The sequence below is a fragment of the Thermomyces lanuginosus genome (assembly GCF_041956635.1).
Source record: "Thermomyces lanuginosus strain ATCC 200065 unplaced genomic scaffold VTN49scaffold_17, whole genome shotgun sequence".
Lineage (NCBI taxonomy): Eukaryota > Fungi > Ascomycota > Eurotiomycetes > Eurotiales > Trichocomaceae > Thermomyces > Thermomyces lanuginosus.
Genome location: NW_027192351.1, coordinates 58,362 through 76,479, shown reverse-complemented (window position 1 = coordinate 76,479; position 18,118 = coordinate 58,362). Strand labels below are relative to the sequence as shown.

Sequence of the window (18,118 nt, the reverse complement as noted above, 5' to 3'; positions counted from 1 at the left end):
CGACGATCCGTGTTAACGCAAGTCACGCCGATCCCCTCATATATCCCGCGTCAATTTGTCTTGGATATGCTTCACGACCATGATCTGATGATCACCCTAAACCCGCTGGTTACGCGCTATGTTCCGTGCGCTCCGCCGGCCCATGCATTGCCCGACGAATACGATTCGGCTTGGTACGAGATCACCGACCGAATTGAGTATATCCCCGGCACCCCCCTTGTCAGCAATGTCACGTACACTGCATGCTTGCACGATATCCCGACAGGGGTACAAAGCCACGTTCATGCGCCGGCCGGTCTAGAAATACGCGGGAAATGGCAGGTGCTGGGGAGCGAACCGGGCGAGAAACGTCACCGTGAGCTTGGAGAGGATCAATATGGGATCCCTAAAGAAGGGTTGTATCTGCGAGAGGATTGCGAAGTGCGGTGCAACTTCTTATTGATGCCGACCGTACGGAGGAACCTCAAGAAATCCCATGCTACTTTGGTAGATCGACTCCTGGAGAGAGCGAAGCGCCTCGTGCAGGATACGAATAATAGTAATAATACGATAACCCGCACTGGGGAATCCAGCGGCTCACTAAGCGTTGGGGGATCTGGATTTCCAGCATACTCTTCTGGCAAGTTGCCCGATGAATTTACTCTGAGTCTGCGGCCTCTCACTACGGTCATCGAGAATCCATTTGACCTAGTTTTCGAGTTTCAGCAAGGGAGCCAACAAAACTCTGCGAATGTTCGGTGAAGCAACTCTCCCTGCAGGATCAATTTCCCATGCCACCAGTACCGAACCACGGACACTGTCGACAGGATAGTATGACTCCCTAACTTCGATCGATTAATGTCACCTCCGGTCTTCACCATGATGATCTTCAGATTGCCGACAGTTCTCAAGCGATAAAGTTTACAACCAATGACGTTCACGACTTGAACCTTCATCCGACTTACTTGATTCTACTCTTTGTGTCGAACGACCTCAATAACCCGGAACTCCTGTGTCCAGAGAGTGGATGACGTGTGTCGACAGCGCGGTATACATAGTACAACATGGCCGAGGCATTTCAGCCGAGGTAATCGTCGATCCAGCTTTGCATACCAGATATACGAGCGGTTATCAGAAAACTCATTGCAGTTGTTGAATATTTGATGACTCGCATATCTTTGTGTGTTTGCCTAATATATAGTTTGTCAATTGTTTATTGCTTTCAACTGTTGATGTACGTAGAAATGGGAATACTCTCGCAACTTTGGCTTGAAATAGTATGTATAGCAGAATTCGGCAGTTGAGATAGCCCTATCAGCCAAGCTTATTTGTCCATTCACTCGGTTGCTTCGACATCCGTCATAGCCTGCTCAATATTCTACAGCAGGAATTGTTTAATTGATGCTGTCAAGTCATGAGCCATGGAGCATGGTAGTTGCACCTCTACTCGGTAGAAGTTTCGGGCCACATGGGTGATATTGCCCGTTTGCAGGACACCATTATTTGCAGGTTGTATATACATCACAATATTCAATTCATGCAAGGTACCTACCACGTTTCACCCTTAACAGGGAACAATCCTGATTTGCGCTTCTCCGCTTCCCACCGGTCAATCCATGCCTTCATCTTCTCACGGCTGGTTTGACTGCCGACATTGACTGTCGGTATGATCCGCCCTATGTGCAGAGCACAACAAAACATAGTCAACTCTCGAAATGAGCTATGCTCGCTGTATGGAACGCCAAAGCACATGCTCTCGTTGTTGCTCCCTCTCTGCGGGACGAGATCGTCCACAGAAAAGGGAGTCTTCCAGTTCCGCGACTGCAGCACAGTCGACACCGGCGGGTTATCGAGAAGACGCCCACCCGGCGGGCGATAATTCCAACCCGTTGGGCGAAAACCAACAACACGGGAAAAGTGCGGTTTCAGAGAGTCTAGGTACTCCTTGAGCGTCTCTGGATTAAGATCAAACATAGACTGCATGTGAACTTGCGCGTCCAAGGGGTTGTCGGTTAGCCGGGAGGACAACTCCGGGTCTTCGAGACAAGCACACACACGCTGCTTTGCGGGTGACGCGTATATTTTGCACTTCAATGCTCGAGCGATTCCCAAACAAATGCGTTCTTTGCCAATGCTGTATGTACCGACGACGACAAGTAGCCGGCCATTGGGCGTTTGTTGTTCTTTCTTCGACGCCTTGGGTTGTCCCGAGCCACCGGAGAGAAACTTGTTCATGGAGCCTGTTTCAGAGTTTCGTTTGAGGAAACCCAGCGTTTCATTGGCAGAGCCATTGTCCTTGCTGAGCCGCACACACAAATCTGCACAAGCTGATATGACATCCTCCTGAGGAGGGAACGCATACTTGGGGTTGAGGTATGTGGTATCTAAATAACACACATCGATCCGTTGCTGTCGAGGTTTCCCGGTGTGTTCATCAACTACCTCGGGCCGTAGCAGCGGGTGTTGAACATGTGCGGGCGATGCGCGAAAATCACCACAATGGAGAATACGATGGAGCCGGCCACCACTCATGACTTTTTCGAATATGAAAACAGAACTTCCAGGGCAATGATTCGCAGGAATCATTGTTACCCTCACTCCATCAGTGTCGGGGACTTCTGTTGTCTTGTCAAACTCCAGGTCAACAACCCATTTTGGATCGACCTTGAGTTGTTGTCGAACAAGATTCCCTGTGACTCTGCTACAGTAGATGGGTCCATGTTGCCACGATGCTGTCAGTCCAACATAGTGGTCACTATGGAAATGACTGAGGAAATATGCTCGGCAACCTTCTACGGCACCGTATCGAAATGCATCCACACAAATGGAAAATCCTGGCAAAATTTTATAGAATGGACATTTGCGTTCGTGTGCTTGTCGTCCTTTGGAAGCGACTTCACGCGCAGCGGCGGCAGCCCATGCCGAACTTTCTGCTTCACCAGCCATTAACTTTGTGAAGGCAGATGGAATACCTTTGGCAGTGTCTCCGAGTGAATCTTTTTGTCCAGGTTGCGCGATCTCCGTTTTATCCTGCTTGGCCTGATGATTCGGAGGCGCTTGCTGTTCCTTTCTGTCGGAAACTGAGGCTGAATTGCCATCTAAACATGCATTCACATGGACTGAAACTTCCTGGTTGCAGTTAGAGATTGGCCATGGAACACACGAAAGGGTCACTCACTGAAATTGACAAGCCACTCAACGATGATTGGCATATTGGACATTTGGACACTGCATCCTCTGATAGATCGGCTGAAGTATCGCCCAGAGCGCTGTCTTCCAGTGCTTCCACATCAGCTTCATCAAACAGGTCGTCAAAATCATTGCTGTCACATGCACCGTCTACATTTTCAAAGTTCTTGACCATTGAATCATCTTCGAATTCTTCTCCGTCCTTGCTTGTGGCTGTCCTCAACAGCGAAGGCTGTCCGGTACCGTCGCCATCGTCTGGAACTACGGGAGAGGGTTCCTCCGACTGTCTAGAGAGTGTATCACCGTGCCCAACTATTTCATCTTGGCTGTCACTCTCACAGTCAGATTCCTCGATGAACGGCCCTCGATATTGTCGTGCTGTCGCAGAACTTGTTGAATCCGGATTTTCGATCTTTCGCCTCTTATTTGACCCTCCAAGCTCGTTGAATCTATCAATATAGACTTCCTTGGTTGGACTGCCCCAGTTTTCGCCCAATCCTTCCGCTGGGTCCGCTGTGATATTGTCGTCCGGCAAGGCCAGAACATCCGGTGACTGCTCGCGAGTCCCCACCGAACCCGTCCGGGACTTTCCCCCACCAAAGAACAACCCTTCATCGTTCTTTGTAGATCGATTATTTGTTTTCGGTTGGCCATTGCCAATGTTGCTGGTTGAGCGTGGTGTTTTCACTCCGAACTCCGTAATCCGAGATTGCCTTGACCGCGGGCCGTCTGTCTTGCTGAAGAAATTGAGGATGCTAGTGTTGCCCTTTGGCCGTGATCGTGTAATACTATTCTGTGTGGTTCGAGTCTTCGGCTGTGGCATCGTGCCAGACCGACCGACGAATGAATTTCTACCCATGGAGCGCTTCCAAATGGGAGAATATCCCAAGAGACTTGTGGTAGTGGGGGATGGTATGTACGGAGGATGGCGGGTTTCCTGCGGTAACCAAGTTGACAAAGGTCAGGATTGAACGCTTTTCGACGGGCGCGATGCTTGTCCTCTCTTGGAATTCGTAATATCAAGACATTCTATGAATGATCAAGCCCAGAAATCATGAAAGAGAGATAATCAGCTTGCGAAAGAAGATCCAAATGGTCATTATGAATTCCATCCGCTTTGCAAAACTGTGCGCGTAATGGGGCCTCCACGACTGACGCGGAGTCGCAACCGACGCGTTTGGTAGGCTCAACGGACTCGGGAGCACGTGATTCCATGATTTGCATTCTGTACTAACCATATTAGGACTATCGTTAAGAACTTATTAGTCCGGAGAAACATTTTTCCAGTACATGGACGATAGTTGATGGCTTCTTACACCAGTTGGCGCTTGTTTGCGAGCAGCATGTGTTCGTCCTAATTTATCACGTATTGCAGGATCTGCATCCGGGTCACAATTTTGTGCCTCTTCAGCGGACAAGAGCCTCATGAGATGCAATAGTCAGAATTGCATAAAGAAACCGAAGCATTGAAACTTGATTCTGCTTTCCCGCGCAGCCTCTCAAGCATCTAACTGCGCAACCATGTTATTCTTCAGGTATTCCACATGCCACTTCCCTGTCCAAACCTCCAGTCTGATAGCAACTAACTTCGCCCACTGAACAGCTTCTTCAAGACCCTCACGAACCAGGTCGTCACCGTCGAACTCAAAAATGACATTCGCATCCGCGGCACGTTGAAAGCTGTCGACCAGTACCTCAATATCAAGCTCGATGACGTTGATGTCCTCGATCTAGACAAGTATCCGCATCTGTCGTCGGTTAAGAACATGTTCATTCGGGGAAGTGTCGTGCGGTATGTCGTGTTGCCGCAGTCCCAGGTCGATACAAGTCTGCTGGAAGATGCAACGAGAAGAGGTGTGTTCATTTCCTTCGAATGGGTGTTGGCCCGCTTTGAACGAGGCTGTTTTATTTGTTTTGGGCGAATGCTGATGAACCGTTCCATTACAGAGGCTGCGAATCAGGCCAGCAAAGCTCGTTGAAGGTGGACAATTTTGATAGATTCTATGCGGCTTGCCTGAATGACTGGACGATCGTCTCTGATAGTTCAATCTGCAATATAACAGATACCCGGGCGAATGCAAGCGTGTGGACTAGACTTATGGATCACTGCATGGCACTGCATCTATTATTCTTCTGCTTTATCCGATACGTCGGATGCAGCTGCGGTTCGCTACGTCCTCGGGACTCTGCTGAAATGACTGGAATAGAGAGAGACTGTCCACTTGTCAGGAATTTCGCCAATGACTCTAACATGAAGTAATGAGGACTTTGGCCGTGGTACAAGCACTAAGGATAACATATGCCGTAATTAGGTACTTGGCTACATGCTCTCAAGGTCCAAGGAAAGGCTGGTTAGCATCTACAAAATGATGCGGACTGATTAACGAGCGAATATCATTAGTGAACTACGTAGTTCTATAGGAAATGTCCGTATCCCTCATCAGTTACACGTAAATGAATGAATATCATCAATCCACCAGAGTCGTCACTGGGACGCCTCGCGACGTCCTGGCTTCATGGTCCAGCCGTTCAACGTCGTCCAGCCGGAGCCCTGCTTCCGCCCTTCGTCGAAAACCCTGCCAATGTTCTTGAGTAGCGTGTCTCGGCTGTGGCCAATCTCCAACTGGAGCTTGAGCATCCACTGCTCCCACATCCAACCTCCAAGCAGGCCCGTGATGTTGGCGATGTCGCCAGTACTGCCAACGGGTCCATGGACGGCTTCGTAGTTACTGAACCGGGTCCTGACCCGCGGATCCGGCGTTTCGCGCAGTGGTTGGGGCTTCGCTGGCTCGACACCCATCGGCAAAAACATCCATGCACGTTTGATGTTGACAAAGTTGGCATTGATCAACCGGTGAACAAACCGTTTTGTCAAGCAGGAGTCATAGCCTCGCAATTTCAGATTGACCGCAAATTCGGCAGATGTAGCACTGCCATAGGGACCAGCACGAGCAATCTCTGCATCCATTATGCAAAATTCGAGACAGCCCCCTGGTTTCAAACAGCGATAACACTCGCGCAGACATAGATCGATCTCGTCCATATCTTCACCCTCTGGGCGCACAGACTTGAGAAAAGCATGCATTGACCGAGCAGAAATGACGTCAAACTGGTTGTCACGGAAGGGAAGCTTCCACAAATGTGGCACCAAGACGAGTCGGTGATTTCGAGGTCGAGATACGTGGCGATTCACAACTTGGTCTTCAGTCACCACCGTGTAGACCTTGACATTGGGGAAGTCGTTCGCAATATGCCATGCCCATCCGCCAGTTGCTTGCCCGCCAAGATCCAGCACTCGCAATCTGCTCCTTTTCTGTATGTTCTTGGGAAGGGATCCGACCGCATTGGCCTTCTCGAGTCGTTTCCCAGCAGGACTGATCAAGAGGCGACCTCCGTTCAGAAAGCGCAGTGCCTCGATCGCCCAGAATGATTGGTACAGCTGTGCTAGCACAATCCTCTCCTTTTCTAGTTCTGAATATAGCTTCTGCTCGGCAAATGCCTGCTGAGAATCAGAATTGCGTGGAGCGCGCGAGAATGGGCCTGTATAAGGCGGTCGTTCTGGCTTCGAAATCTCAAATTTGCCCATTAGGGCGTCCAGGTGTCTATCGATGAGGCCGACGCGTACAGAGTGAACTGCCTCGAACCGAGTATTCCGGTGAAGAAAGGCATCCCGATGCTGACAGCGCTGCAGGAGAAACTGAAAGCCTCTCCAATAAATTGAATCTTTCGTAATGACTTCTTGTGATCCCTCACGAGTAGTGACAGGACCCTCATTCTTCGAAGAAGGTGCCAAATTGCTAGGAGCGGAAGCAGAACCCGACAGCACACGAGCTTCTTCCTTGACGGAGTCGTTAGACTCGATCTTGTTCGCTGGATTAGTTTCGCGCAACGCAGCAAGATAAGATGCTTGAGCTGCAAGCCAGAGGCTGGTCCGGTCGAGATTCTTGAGTGCCTTTTGTTTTAGCTGCTCATCATACTGCTCGTCGTACTCAAATGCGACTCCAGATCGGTCGAGTTCTTGGACGGAAACTACCCTCGAACTGTCATGGCTTTGGCTATCGAACGAAGCTCTTTCATTGCGATTAGAGGGAGGTTGAGTAATTAGTGAAGGATCCCCAGTCACAGCTCCATGATCATCTGATGTCGACTGCTCAGCCACTTGTTCTTCGAAGCTGTTGTCTTCCCTGCGCCAGGGAACGTTGTAGAACCGCTCTGCGACGGCTGTCGTAGGTTGATTCGAGCTATCAACTGATGGAAACAGTTGCCTTGGAGAGGGAACACTGAGATTGGTAAAGCTATATTTTGACAGATCAGAAGCCGGGGTGGCGTCGTCAGCAACCGGAGGTTGACTTGGCGGTTCGGGAAGCTGCACCATTTCATTGCCTTGCCCTGGGTAGTCGGACCACGGCGTAGCGCTACTGTCCAGTGGGATCTGCCGTAGAGTTGCCATCGCCTCGGGGGGAAGGACAATTTCGTCGGCCCCTTCACACGCGGGCCCGCTACGAAGTCCGGCACCACCGAATGCACTTTCTTGAACCTCCTGCAAGGAAGGAATTTCCGGAAAACTCTCGATCAGTGGGTTGCAGTCGTCACTTGACGTCTCAATCACGAGGTCCTCTTCCGCAAGCATTCCTGTACTGGAGCCATCGGCGCTCGTTAAAGATTCCTGATCCCGACGTACGCGTATTCTCCCACTACCCCATTGTCCATCTGCAGCTGCACGCAACTCGGGAGTCGCGGGCGAACTGACATTAGATATCTGATCAGACGAAAGACTTCCATCCAATGATGGTAACGCATGTGCAGCTGGAACGGGTCCGGACAGCATTGACAAGGCTGCTGGCGATAATGGTATTTTCGGCGGAGGCGTCGGAGGTACCGGAGAGCTCTTCTGCGGGGTTGGTGTTGGAAGCGATGGCCATAGTGTTGATGGTGGTATCGTGATGCGAGGATACTGATTCCGACTGTTTGTGGAGCACGCAGATGTCCGTCTTGAGCTCGTAGCAGGGCTGCCTGGACGGCTGCTGCAGAGTGACGGGCAAGATTCGTCTTCATCTGAAGCATCATACAAGTCCTGCTGTTGACGCTGCCACATTTTATCCAAACATGGTGACGACGACGTTGAGGAGGTTGGAGCCGCAGCTCGTCTGTGGGAATCTGTCGTCAACCGAACCTCATTGCTGATTTCCGGTTGTCTTCGGTCGAGCTTGCACGGCTCGTCACCCTCTCTTGCATCTTCCAATATTGTATTCAGCACTGTCATGCGGCCCCGCCGTAGAGGTGAACCAATTCCCGCAAGCTGATGGGAGAGATTTGCCATTTGCAGTGATTACCAGACCACTAGCACTTGGACTTTGGTGATATCAGCTTAGGATCGAGGTCCGGGACGTGCTTTTCTAATGATCGATGAAAGATAGAATCGTAGTTCACAAAATTTCGAATGGCATGGCGAATCCGATCAACGGATCTTCGCTCTTTGACCAGCAAAGACGCCGAACAATGAAATCTATAGACGCAAGGAGGGTATCAAGAAGAAAAAAAACCAAAAGAACAAAGAAGCCTCCAGGGCAAACGACCGAACTCAAGGACTGATACTAGGACCGAACATCATCATTCAGGAGGGGCATGAGATGAGAGATATAGCGACAGGCATCCAGCAGACTGTTGGCGCTCCGGTGACTTGACGTAACTGTCCAAAACCGCAGCGCTACAGTATGTCATCTGGCTGCGAAGTCATTGGGGCATGAAGATTTGACATGAGCTGGATGAGCGACGGCCATCGGCCCGGCGCATCCATGCTGCCAACCATAAGTCCTACAGCTGATGGTTCTCTGCTTTATTTCAGCCTGTTGACCAATCACAAAGACTTTGGCCAGATGATCGCCCAGCAGCGACATACCCTACAGGACCCCTAAGACCAGTCATTGGCGGGCTGTAAGCGCCGCATCTCTTATTCTTGAGAACCGTTTCGACCACTAACAGAACACCCAACCAATCTGATATTCCGTTTAACCATAATCCAATCTAGCCAGATTGGATTGCCTAAAAACCAATAGAATGTGCCATTGTTGACGTAACTCGTGTAATTGCGGCGTTCTAACCAGGATATTGGGTGTATATAAAATGGGTGGCCGTTTAAATGGTTCTCGACTTTGAAAGTGGGTGATTCGAGACTTGGGTGGGGTAAATTGGGGTTTTCGCAACCCCAAGCCTTTAGGTATGACGCGGGGCCCGTCACCAAGATCTCGGAGAGCAAGGCGGAATTCTTCACAGGGAAAAAAAAGTATTTTAGCAGTGTCTTTCGAAAAAGCGAATCAATTCTTCTGAGAACACACTTCTCTCCTGTACCGTCACTCTATCTACGAGTACTACGTTGATTGCTTCTTGCACGACACAACGATCGCCCGAGCCCTCCAGTTCTAAGAAACTCCACAAAATGTCTCCCCGCGCTATTGTCGCCCCCTCCATCCTAAGCGCAGACTTCGCAGACCTTGGAGCAGAATGCTCAAAGACAATGAAGCAAGGGGCCGATTGGCTCCATGTCGACATCATGGACGGTCATTTCGTGCCGAATATGACGTTTGGTGCTCCCGTCGTGACCAAAATTCGATCGCATGTTGAACGGCCATCTTCACCTGGCGGGCGTGGGACGTTCGATTGCCATATGATGATCAGCGAGGTATGCCCCTGTTTCGTCATATAGACTCCATGCGATGAAACTATCGATAGCCCGTGTATTGATAGTAAACAGCCACAAAAATGGGTTAGAGAATTCAAGAAGGCCGGCTGCGATCTCTACTGTTTCCACTATGAGGCCGCGGTTTCCTCTGTCGCCGCCAAGGATCCCGCTGACAAAACTACGACTCGTCTCACCAGCCCGAAGGAGCTCATCCGCTTCATTCACGAGGAAGGGATGCGCGCAGGGATCGCCATTAAGCCCGACACCAAGGTGGATGTGCTCTGGGACATCCTTGAGAATCCTGAGGAAATCGAGCGACCAGATGTACGTGAAGTGTCCCATATCAGATTTCTAAAGAATATGACAATGTCGCTAATAAGACGGATCAGATGGTCCTGGTCATGACTGTTTATCCCGGCTTTGGTGGTCAGAAATTCATGCCTTCGGAGTTGCCAAAAGTGGCTGCACTTCGTGAACGATATCCCGAGCTTGACATCGAAGTTGACGGTGGATTGGGCCTGGGCACAATCGACGAGGCTGCGGAGGCTGGTGCTAACGTCATCGTTGCCGGTTCGGCCGTATTCGGAGCTCAGGATCCAGCAGAAGTCATCGCAAAGTTGCGCGAAGCGGTCGAAAAGCGGCGACGTTGATCGCACTTCTTCACCTACGACTTGCTTAATCATTTACCTGTCGAATTCAGCATGATGTATGATATCTACTCTACTAACATGTCAGTTTGCAAGGGATTATAGATGCGTCGGTCAGAATAGAATGCTGTGATCCGCAGTTGGAGCAAAGAGGGATTTTATGCCAACAACATGGTATCAAAGACTGGCAGGTCATAGACTTCGTAAGATTCAAATTGCACCATACTAATCCTCTACACTAGTTCCGGCCGCCTCTGGAGCTTTTGCATCCTGTTTGGTCCCGGACAACTCCTCTGCGACATGGGCGCCCTTGCTCTCTTTCTGCACCGATTCCGTCACTACTTCGACAGTTTCCTCCTGATTCCCAGATGCGCTGTCCCGCAACGCACTGACGTCAGCGTCAGAAGGAACCTGAGAAATGGATTTGCGGATATTGCGTGCAACTTCCTCTTTCTCCGCTTGAGATGTAGCAGAAACAGCGGATCCACGATGATGAGCTACCAGACCCAAATCCTCCGCATTTTCGGCCTTGAAATTAGCTGTTGACACGGCCGCGCATTGGTCGGCAAGCGAAGGGCGCTTAGGTGGCACAACGATTTCTGGTGCCACTGAATGGCGGTGTGAACTGCCTCCAGACTCTGTAGACGCAGACCCGACCACGGGCTCCTCCGTAGCTTTGCGAGTAACATCTTTCTCACGCGCCTTTTGTACCTCCGCAGTCTCAACCGGCTCGGTACCTTGGGCTTTTGGATTTGCCGTTGGCGGTAGTTTCCCATCACCCTCTGTGGTGGGAGGTTTGGTACCAAGTTTGGCGCGGGCATTCTCCTTCGCTTTGGCGGCCGCCTCCTCGCCAGCCAGGCGCAATGCCAAGGTCTTCGAGTCACTAGTGGTCACCGGCGGATCCTGAATTTGAATATGCGGAGAGGTACTACCAGACTTGACAGTGGGCGCTGTCACCGCCGCGTCGGCTGTCGGTTTTGTCGCGGCTGGTACGGGACCCGGAGGCTTGCCTGAGATATTGGTGGTAGGCTCTTCGAGGAAAGGTTCGAATGGGAAAACGTTTGGGTCCCTGAACGAAGCCAATCGGTCTTTCAGTTCTCCATACTCGTTCCATTCCTCAATCTGGGGCATGTCCTATCGGTGCGACCACGATCATTAGCACATACGTGGCTAGCAGACAAATACCGTAGATAATGTAGGGCAGTAAGTACTTACCCCCACGATTGTGTTATATTTCACCAATCCAGGGAGTTTCCTGCCCTTGGAATAGCGACCCCAGAGTCGCCGGGCAGCATCGTCAGTCGCAACATCGACTGCCTTGAAAGGAATGCGGTGCGCCTTGAGGATGGTCTCGAGCCTGGATGTAGCAGTGATGATATGGGAGGAACCAGCGGTCAGGGAGGTATACAAGTAAAGGGTATCGTCGGATTCCGGCATGCTTGCAGCAAATGAAAATCGTATTAGATAAAGTAACTGAGACCTTCCACCAAGACAGGTTCCCAGGAGTTTCCGGTTGTTCACAGATGAATGCTGGTCAAGGGGTTCAACTAGTAAATCACGTGTTTAGGAAGTTTCCCCGCCAAGAGAGGGAATGAATGCGAAGTTGCGGACACGTCCAAGAACTAATTTAGTGGATTCAAGAATCTGGAAGATTCAGTGCTTGGGCACTTTGAAACAGATCGAACAAAGGAGTGACTAAGAGAAATCAGTACTGCAAGCTGTTCTCTCGCTCGTTGGATATGTGCCACCTCCAAGTTCAGTCGTCCTTTAGTCTGGGACGAAGATTGAAGTTTTAAAAACGGGCATCAAGGGAGGCAAAACGGACGTGACGTCAGAGGTGAGCTGTTGGCTACCCCACTAGTGCCAGAGGACCCGAGGGCTTCATCAACTGGCATTCTACTGAATGCTCCCATCATGGCAACAGCCAACATCATCGGTCACACCCACGGGAAGATACATCTCCAATAGCAGCTATGACAAGTCGCTCCTGGTAGTGCGTACTCCGTACAACAATTTTCCCTGATAGTTTCGCTAATTCAGAGGTTCTCACGTCTGTGCTGGCAACGTACTAACCGGCACTTAGGATAATGCTACTCGAAAAGAACATCGCCAGTTAGCCACTTTCCTGTCGACTGCGTAGCGACTGATTTCAAAGATTAGCAGCTGTCTGGTCACAGTCTACGTACCTGGTGTGGCGGCAGCGTAAACCATGGAATGCGGTACCGCATTCAACCCGCCATCCATTCATCGGAACTTGCAATCATGTATCATGCGCGAGATCTACATGTATGGCGTATAACAACGCGTTCTTTCGAGGCAAACTCGTCAAGAACACCCGGTATTGGTAGTTATAACGATGCCTCTGGACGATGACTCCTGTCGAAGGAGGTGAAGCTACTGGCTGACATTAAGAGACACTTAAGTGGTGGCGAAACGAAACGCTGAGAAGAGAGTTGATCTATGAACAGCAAAGCAAATCCATGTGCAGAAAGCGAGGTCGGGATGACTGCGAACAGCGAAGGTGCTGCGTGTCTCAGAACAATGATTGATTGCTATGCCGTGCATGAAGAGTAAATACTTGCAGTCTTGGTACCTTGATAATTGTACGAATCAGCCACCAACAAATGCCTTTTTGTCGTGACTAGCATTCAATATCATACAATATTTTATCGTTTCGGAGAAATCGAAGTGGAGCCATCCGATGCTGAAAACACACACTTAGGTCCAAAGTACGGAGTAGTGTACTGAGCAGTAGGCCGAATGTCCCAAGAGTGGCCCATCACGCTGTCTATGTTGTCTGATTACGACTTTCCCAGTATGGAGACGGCATCATTGAAAAGAAATTAATCAAATGCTACGGAGTACCGTCAATTAGATAGTACACTTACTTAATAATAACAATCAACGAGCAAGACGCGTCGATGATTGTGGCGAGCATGAGAATGTAATACGAAAGTACGAGGCTCTCCAGCCTCTCCAAGCACGGCCAAGCGCTCGGTTTCAACCAAGGAACCGGAGCTGTAGTGCTCACTGAATTTTGGTGTCAATTAGGCTTGATACAGGAAAGATGAGAAATGCCACAATGACCCCAATAGAAAAACTGTGCTTGAGCGATGGAGGACGAACTATTACGAGTAAGATAGGTATACTTGTAAAGTCACTCTCCAAAAGCTAGAGATTGTTAATGCCAGTTGACTGAATAGACCTACATTAATCAGCCAGTGAACTTTCGCGGGATTGTTGAAGTCGGTAAGCTTCGCGCCCAACTTCACGGCCGTGTCATTTGTCCACCAGGTCCGTGTCCCGTGATCAGTGATGAAGGAGGCAATATCTATACCGACCGGACTGGGCATCCTGAATGCCTTAGCCGACTGCTCGGCTAGCGGTCAACAATGCTCTGCTTGGTCTCGACCGACAGAATCCAGCGTGACCTCCAAGCCTCAGCGCCTATCATCGGATCACATTCTACGTTACCAACTTGACAACTTGATCCAGCGAAGTTTCCCCAGACGAGGGTGTTCTTTGTGACTACGGACCCATCCACGGATTGATCCCCTTTCCTAGCAATTTGCGAACAAGAACTTCGTCACTGGCTCTCTGCACTCTGGGCTCGTCAGCTATCTGTTCGTCCAGTCGGAGGGTGCGAAGACTGTATGGAGCATTCGCACATTGTGCTTGGACTGTGCTCTAAACTATTTTTGGCTAGTTTAACTTAAACTCACTAACTCGAGGTTAGGCGAGTGCGTCCAGCGGCCGTGTGAACCCAATGATAGGACATGACGACAGCGACGGAAGGAAGTGAGAAGTTAGAATGTACGGAGTATTCAGAATGGATATTGACTTGAGACTTTCGAGTATGACCTGCGAGGATTCACGAGAGAAATGCAATGCGTTGTAGGATTCAGGCAACCAATTATCCAGAGGAGACTTGGAGCAAATGGCCTAAGGCGTCAAGGCCGCAAACTGCGAGTACGGTGTAGGGCCTCAGGCAGACTTGTTGTGCTGGAAGCCTCGAACAGAGATCATGCGAACATCCCACACACTAGCCTAAACTGGCTTGATTCACAGTATGAATTGCAAATGCGTACAGTGCAAATAGCCTGGTCGCGGCGGTGCCCCAGTTTAGTTAGTCTTCACCCAATTATTTGGCATGAGGAAGACATGCAGCATCATGTCACAGCGCTCTGCTTGGTCCGGCTGATGCGACTGCAAATCCGTTTCGCTGCCTCACTTTGGCTGCTCCGAGTGCCACCCGCTTGTCGCCCATGATTCTCCCACACGGGCCACGGATAAGCCCACCGCCCCGGCCCGCCCGGTGCCCGCCAGGTTGGCTAGGTGTAGGTGCTCCGGCCTCTGCTCGCTAGTGAGTCGTGACTCACTTTGCTGCGGCTACTGCGGCCGCTGCAGTTCAGTCAAAGTTCGACGTCCACTACTGCGCACTCGTAAAAAGGCCTGGGCAACTTTGTCTCAGAGCCAGCGTCGGCTACAGTATTTTATTTTGTCTTCCCAAGCTGCCTTTGTCTCGAAAATCATTTTCACATTCATATCATTATCCTCACCCTTCAACTACTGTTCCGATAAGCAACACCCATCACCATCCAGTGTGACAAGAACAAGATAATCGACAGCAGATTATCCCATTTATTTTACCCTCCACCCCGAGTCAGCCCTCCCTGGTTTTTTGCTGATTTGTTCCTTTGATTGATTTCTACTGATATTAGTCGTTTCATCATTGTCTGGTCAAAAGAGAATATTCCCATGGCCGTGAATATCACGGATGACGAGCTCTTTACAAGAGCTGTGTCTGGATACAAGGAAGCATTCTGGTCTCAGCATCAACATTTGTCGGAATCGCAGCGCGGTGAGCTCTGGGCTCAGCGACTGAGCCAATTCCTGACTACCACCACATCGACAACCAACAGCAGCAGCACCGCCATCAGCGGCTCGCCAAAAACCGATGAAAAGCCGGCTAGCTCGGGGGCGCCAAATGCCACCAAGCACCACCTTTCAGATGTTCCGCGTACCATTCCCGGCGTGACCCACGCTGCGAAACGACGAGCCATTGTATGTTTCCGACCCCTTTCCCATGTTTTGCTGTTCTCATGCTGCCTCTACATAACTTATTTCAACGCCCTCTCCATGTTCATTCAGATGTGGATTCCTCCACGTTGACATGATACAGACTCCCGAGTCCGACAACTCCGAGATTTTGCGGAGGACTAGTTCGTCGGGCAGTACCCCTCGATCGATCCAGTCGCTGTCCGGTGCGAAGAAGCAAGAGATCTATCGTCTGAAAGATGGCTTGCACCATGAGCCGTCGACACGCCCTTTCTCTATGACTCGATCCCAGAGTCAGCAGGTCCCAATCGCACACCAACGGCCAGGAATGGCTGCTTCAGAGAACCGGCGGCAATCGACTGGTACACCGCTTTACCGCCCACATGGCACCAGTATCCTCGTCAACGAATATTCGCCCTCTGAATACGCAAGGCAACAATGTTTGGAGGATGTATGTCCCAGTCCAAATACATCTTCTGTTCTGTCATTGCCCTCGGCTGGTGGTGATGCCCCGAGTGGAACCCATGACATGAACTATGAGCTACAGCAGAGCTTTCCAGACCAGCTGTTTCAGCTCACCAATGCCTCGGGGCTTTCAAGTGCCCCTTTGCCCGATCAGTTGACGGACGCTGGCATGCAAGCTACGCAAATGAGCCGTAGCACAACTACTGATTCCCTCTGTGGCGGGCTTGGCATGGTCCGATTCGACTCCTCTCAGTCGAATCTGGACGATTTCTTGAATGTTCAGTTTTCTTCTTCCACCGAATTTGCTTCTTCATTGCCAGCGTCCGGTCAGGACATGGGCTTGTCTTCTTCGTTCAATTCTACTTTTGATGGAAACATTGACCATGTTCCCATTGTTTTCCCCGATTCTTCTTCTGCCCCTTTGTCATCTTCTGCCCCAGTTCCTGTTTCTTTTATGTCTCCTTTTGGGCCTTCATCAGTGCAGATGAAGGCCTCTTCCCCATTTGGGAGCAATAGCTCTCAGGTGTCTATGACACCACAGTCTCAACCTGTCAGACGAACCTCCAGTCAAGGAGTGCATGGGGCTCGACCCATCGCACCCAAACCTGTTCCTGATCAGAACAGCATGTCTAAGGACAAGTCATGTCAGAAGATCCGCATCGAGTCTGAGAATGGCACATCTAAAGAGGTAGCTGCCATTCCCAAGGCCTCGATTCAGCGCCCCCCGCGTCCCAAGACATATTGTCACTTGTGCAACGACCAGCCGGACGGCTTCCATGGGGAGCATGAGCTTCGCCGCCATATCGAGCGTGCCCATTCCGTGGTGCGCAAGGTATGGGTGTGTGTCGACATCTCTCCGGACAAGACGTTCCTGGCCAACTGCAAGGCCTGCCGTAACGGCAAGCGCTACGGGGCGAACTACAACGCTGCGGCGCATCTCCGTCGTGCTCACTTCAATCCTTGCCAGCGTGGACGGGGGGGACGAGGCAAGGATAGTGAGAAACGAGGCGGCAAAGGTGGTGGTAATCACCCGCCGATGGAGGTTCTCAAGCATTGGATGGAGCAAAGAGAAGAAATTGTGCTGGAAAATGCGCAACTATACTTGGGTAACCTCAAGGATGCTGATGCCGACTTGCTTTCGGAAGTTAGCGGAGGCCAGTCTGTGACCCAACCAGTCAAGACTGGGGATGAATCAGACCCGGTAGGGCTCGTAAGTGAACTTTGTGCCGTGTGTTTCCTTTTTGATAGTGGTTCACTGATCTGTCCGCAGTTCGACTGGGATTCTATCGAGCGTCAAACATGATCGTCGCGTTGACTTTTCCGCACAACGATCGCCAAAAGCTCCTGTTGCTTTACCCGGTCAAGGATGTACGCCTGACCGTCAGAGAGTTCAGCGAGACACTCGCCACTGAAGTCTGCATTTACTCGAGCGCGACTGCTTTCTTTGCTCTGTCCATCGAATATGTTCCCATCGCAGCATGGTGTGTGGAATTGAGCGAGTTGTCGATGAGCCTCGATTATGTCGCGCTTCATTCGCTGTTGCTGTCGATGGCTTGGCAAAACTGCTACCAGCTTTTCGACAACAACAACAACAACCGCCGCAGGGAGTACTACTGCGGTAGTACATACCTGGCAAATATTTGACTGCGGCTGTTTTTGGGTCGCTGATGTCTTCCGTCTGGCCAAGAGGGCAGTTTTTACTACTCTCAGTGTACATTGATAATGGTATCTTTCAGTGTTTATTTCGACTTGCTCACTTCCCAGCGTGAGTAATGCTTGATTATCTATTGTATCTCATGCCTTCGATGATATTTGGTTTGAAACCTTAATCAGATTAATATCACTGCGAGGTGTTTTCGCTTCTGCGAGTTCTCTCCATGGCCTTCTTTGCTCGGCAGATTGTAGTGTGGCTTTGATACAAGACCAGTGCATCTTCAGTACTGCACGGCCGCTGTACGACATCTTCCTCGTATGCCTTCTGGCTAATATGGGCGCTGTTCCGACCGGGCGTTCCCAAGAACTCTCGGCCTCTTCGTCGTGGTGGCAGAGCACACGGTCACGTGAAGACGGATAAGCCACTTTAATGGGTACCATGTGGATA

The 18,118-nt window shown here is 50.5% G+C and overlaps 6 protein-coding genes across 6 annotated transcripts; 3 read left to right on the top strand and 3 right to left on the bottom strand.

Annotated features, from left to right (window-relative positions):
• Positions 1-1,527: 1,527 nt before the first annotated feature.
• VTN49DRAFT_538 (uncharacterized protein) lies at positions 1,528-3,991 on the bottom strand (the record flags this gene model as incomplete). The annotated part of the gene is made up of 2 exons (XM_069413430.1): positions 1,528-3,108; positions 3,158-3,991. The coding sequence occupies 2 exons, from the start codon at positions 3,989-3,991 to the stop codon at positions 1,528-1,530; spliced, it is 2,415 nt and encodes an 804-aa protein (XP_069271229.1).
• A 698-nt stretch (positions 3,992-4,689) lies between these two features.
• Positions 4,690-5,147, top strand: VTN49DRAFT_537 (uncharacterized protein; the record flags this gene model as incomplete). The annotated part of the gene is made up of 3 exons (XM_069413419.1): positions 4,690-4,703; positions 4,772-5,022; positions 5,116-5,147. 3 exons carry the CDS (start codon positions 4,690-4,692, stop codon positions 5,145-5,147), a joined length of 297 nt encoding a protein of 98 aa, XP_069271228.1.
• A 506-nt stretch (positions 5,148-5,653) lies between these two features.
• Positions 5,654-8,488, bottom strand: VTN49DRAFT_536 (uncharacterized protein; the record flags this gene model as incomplete). The annotated part of the gene is made up of 1 exon (XM_069413408.1): positions 5,654-8,488. One exon carries the CDS (start codon positions 8,486-8,488, stop codon positions 5,654-5,656), a length of 2,835 nt encoding a protein of 944 aa, XP_069271227.1.
• Positions 8,489-9,604: 1,116 nt separating this feature from the next.
• VTN49DRAFT_535 (uncharacterized protein) lies at positions 9,605-10,497 on the top strand (the record flags this gene model as incomplete). Its single annotated transcript, XM_069413397.1, has 3 exons — positions 9,605-9,847; positions 9,920-10,171; positions 10,237-10,497. The coding sequence occupies 3 exons, from the start codon at positions 9,605-9,607 to the stop codon at positions 10,495-10,497; spliced, it is 756 nt and encodes a 251-aa protein (XP_069271226.1).
• A 222-nt stretch (positions 10,498-10,719) lies between these two features.
• Positions 10,720-11,931, bottom strand: VTN49DRAFT_534 (uncharacterized protein; the record flags this gene model as incomplete). The annotated part of the gene is made up of 2 exons (XM_069413386.1): positions 10,720-11,628; positions 11,710-11,931. The coding sequence occupies 2 exons, from the start codon at positions 11,929-11,931 to the stop codon at positions 10,720-10,722; spliced, it is 1,131 nt and encodes a 376-aa protein (XP_069271225.1).
• Positions 11,932-15,252: 3,321 nt separating this feature from the next.
• Positions 15,253-17,320, top strand: VTN49DRAFT_533 (uncharacterized protein; the record flags this gene model as incomplete). Its single annotated transcript, XM_069413375.1, has 3 exons — positions 15,253-15,558; positions 15,677-17,227; positions 17,288-17,320. 3 exons carry the CDS (start codon positions 15,253-15,255, stop codon positions 17,318-17,320), a joined length of 1,890 nt encoding a protein of 629 aa, XP_069271224.1.
• Positions 17,321-18,118: the final 798 nt, after the last annotated feature.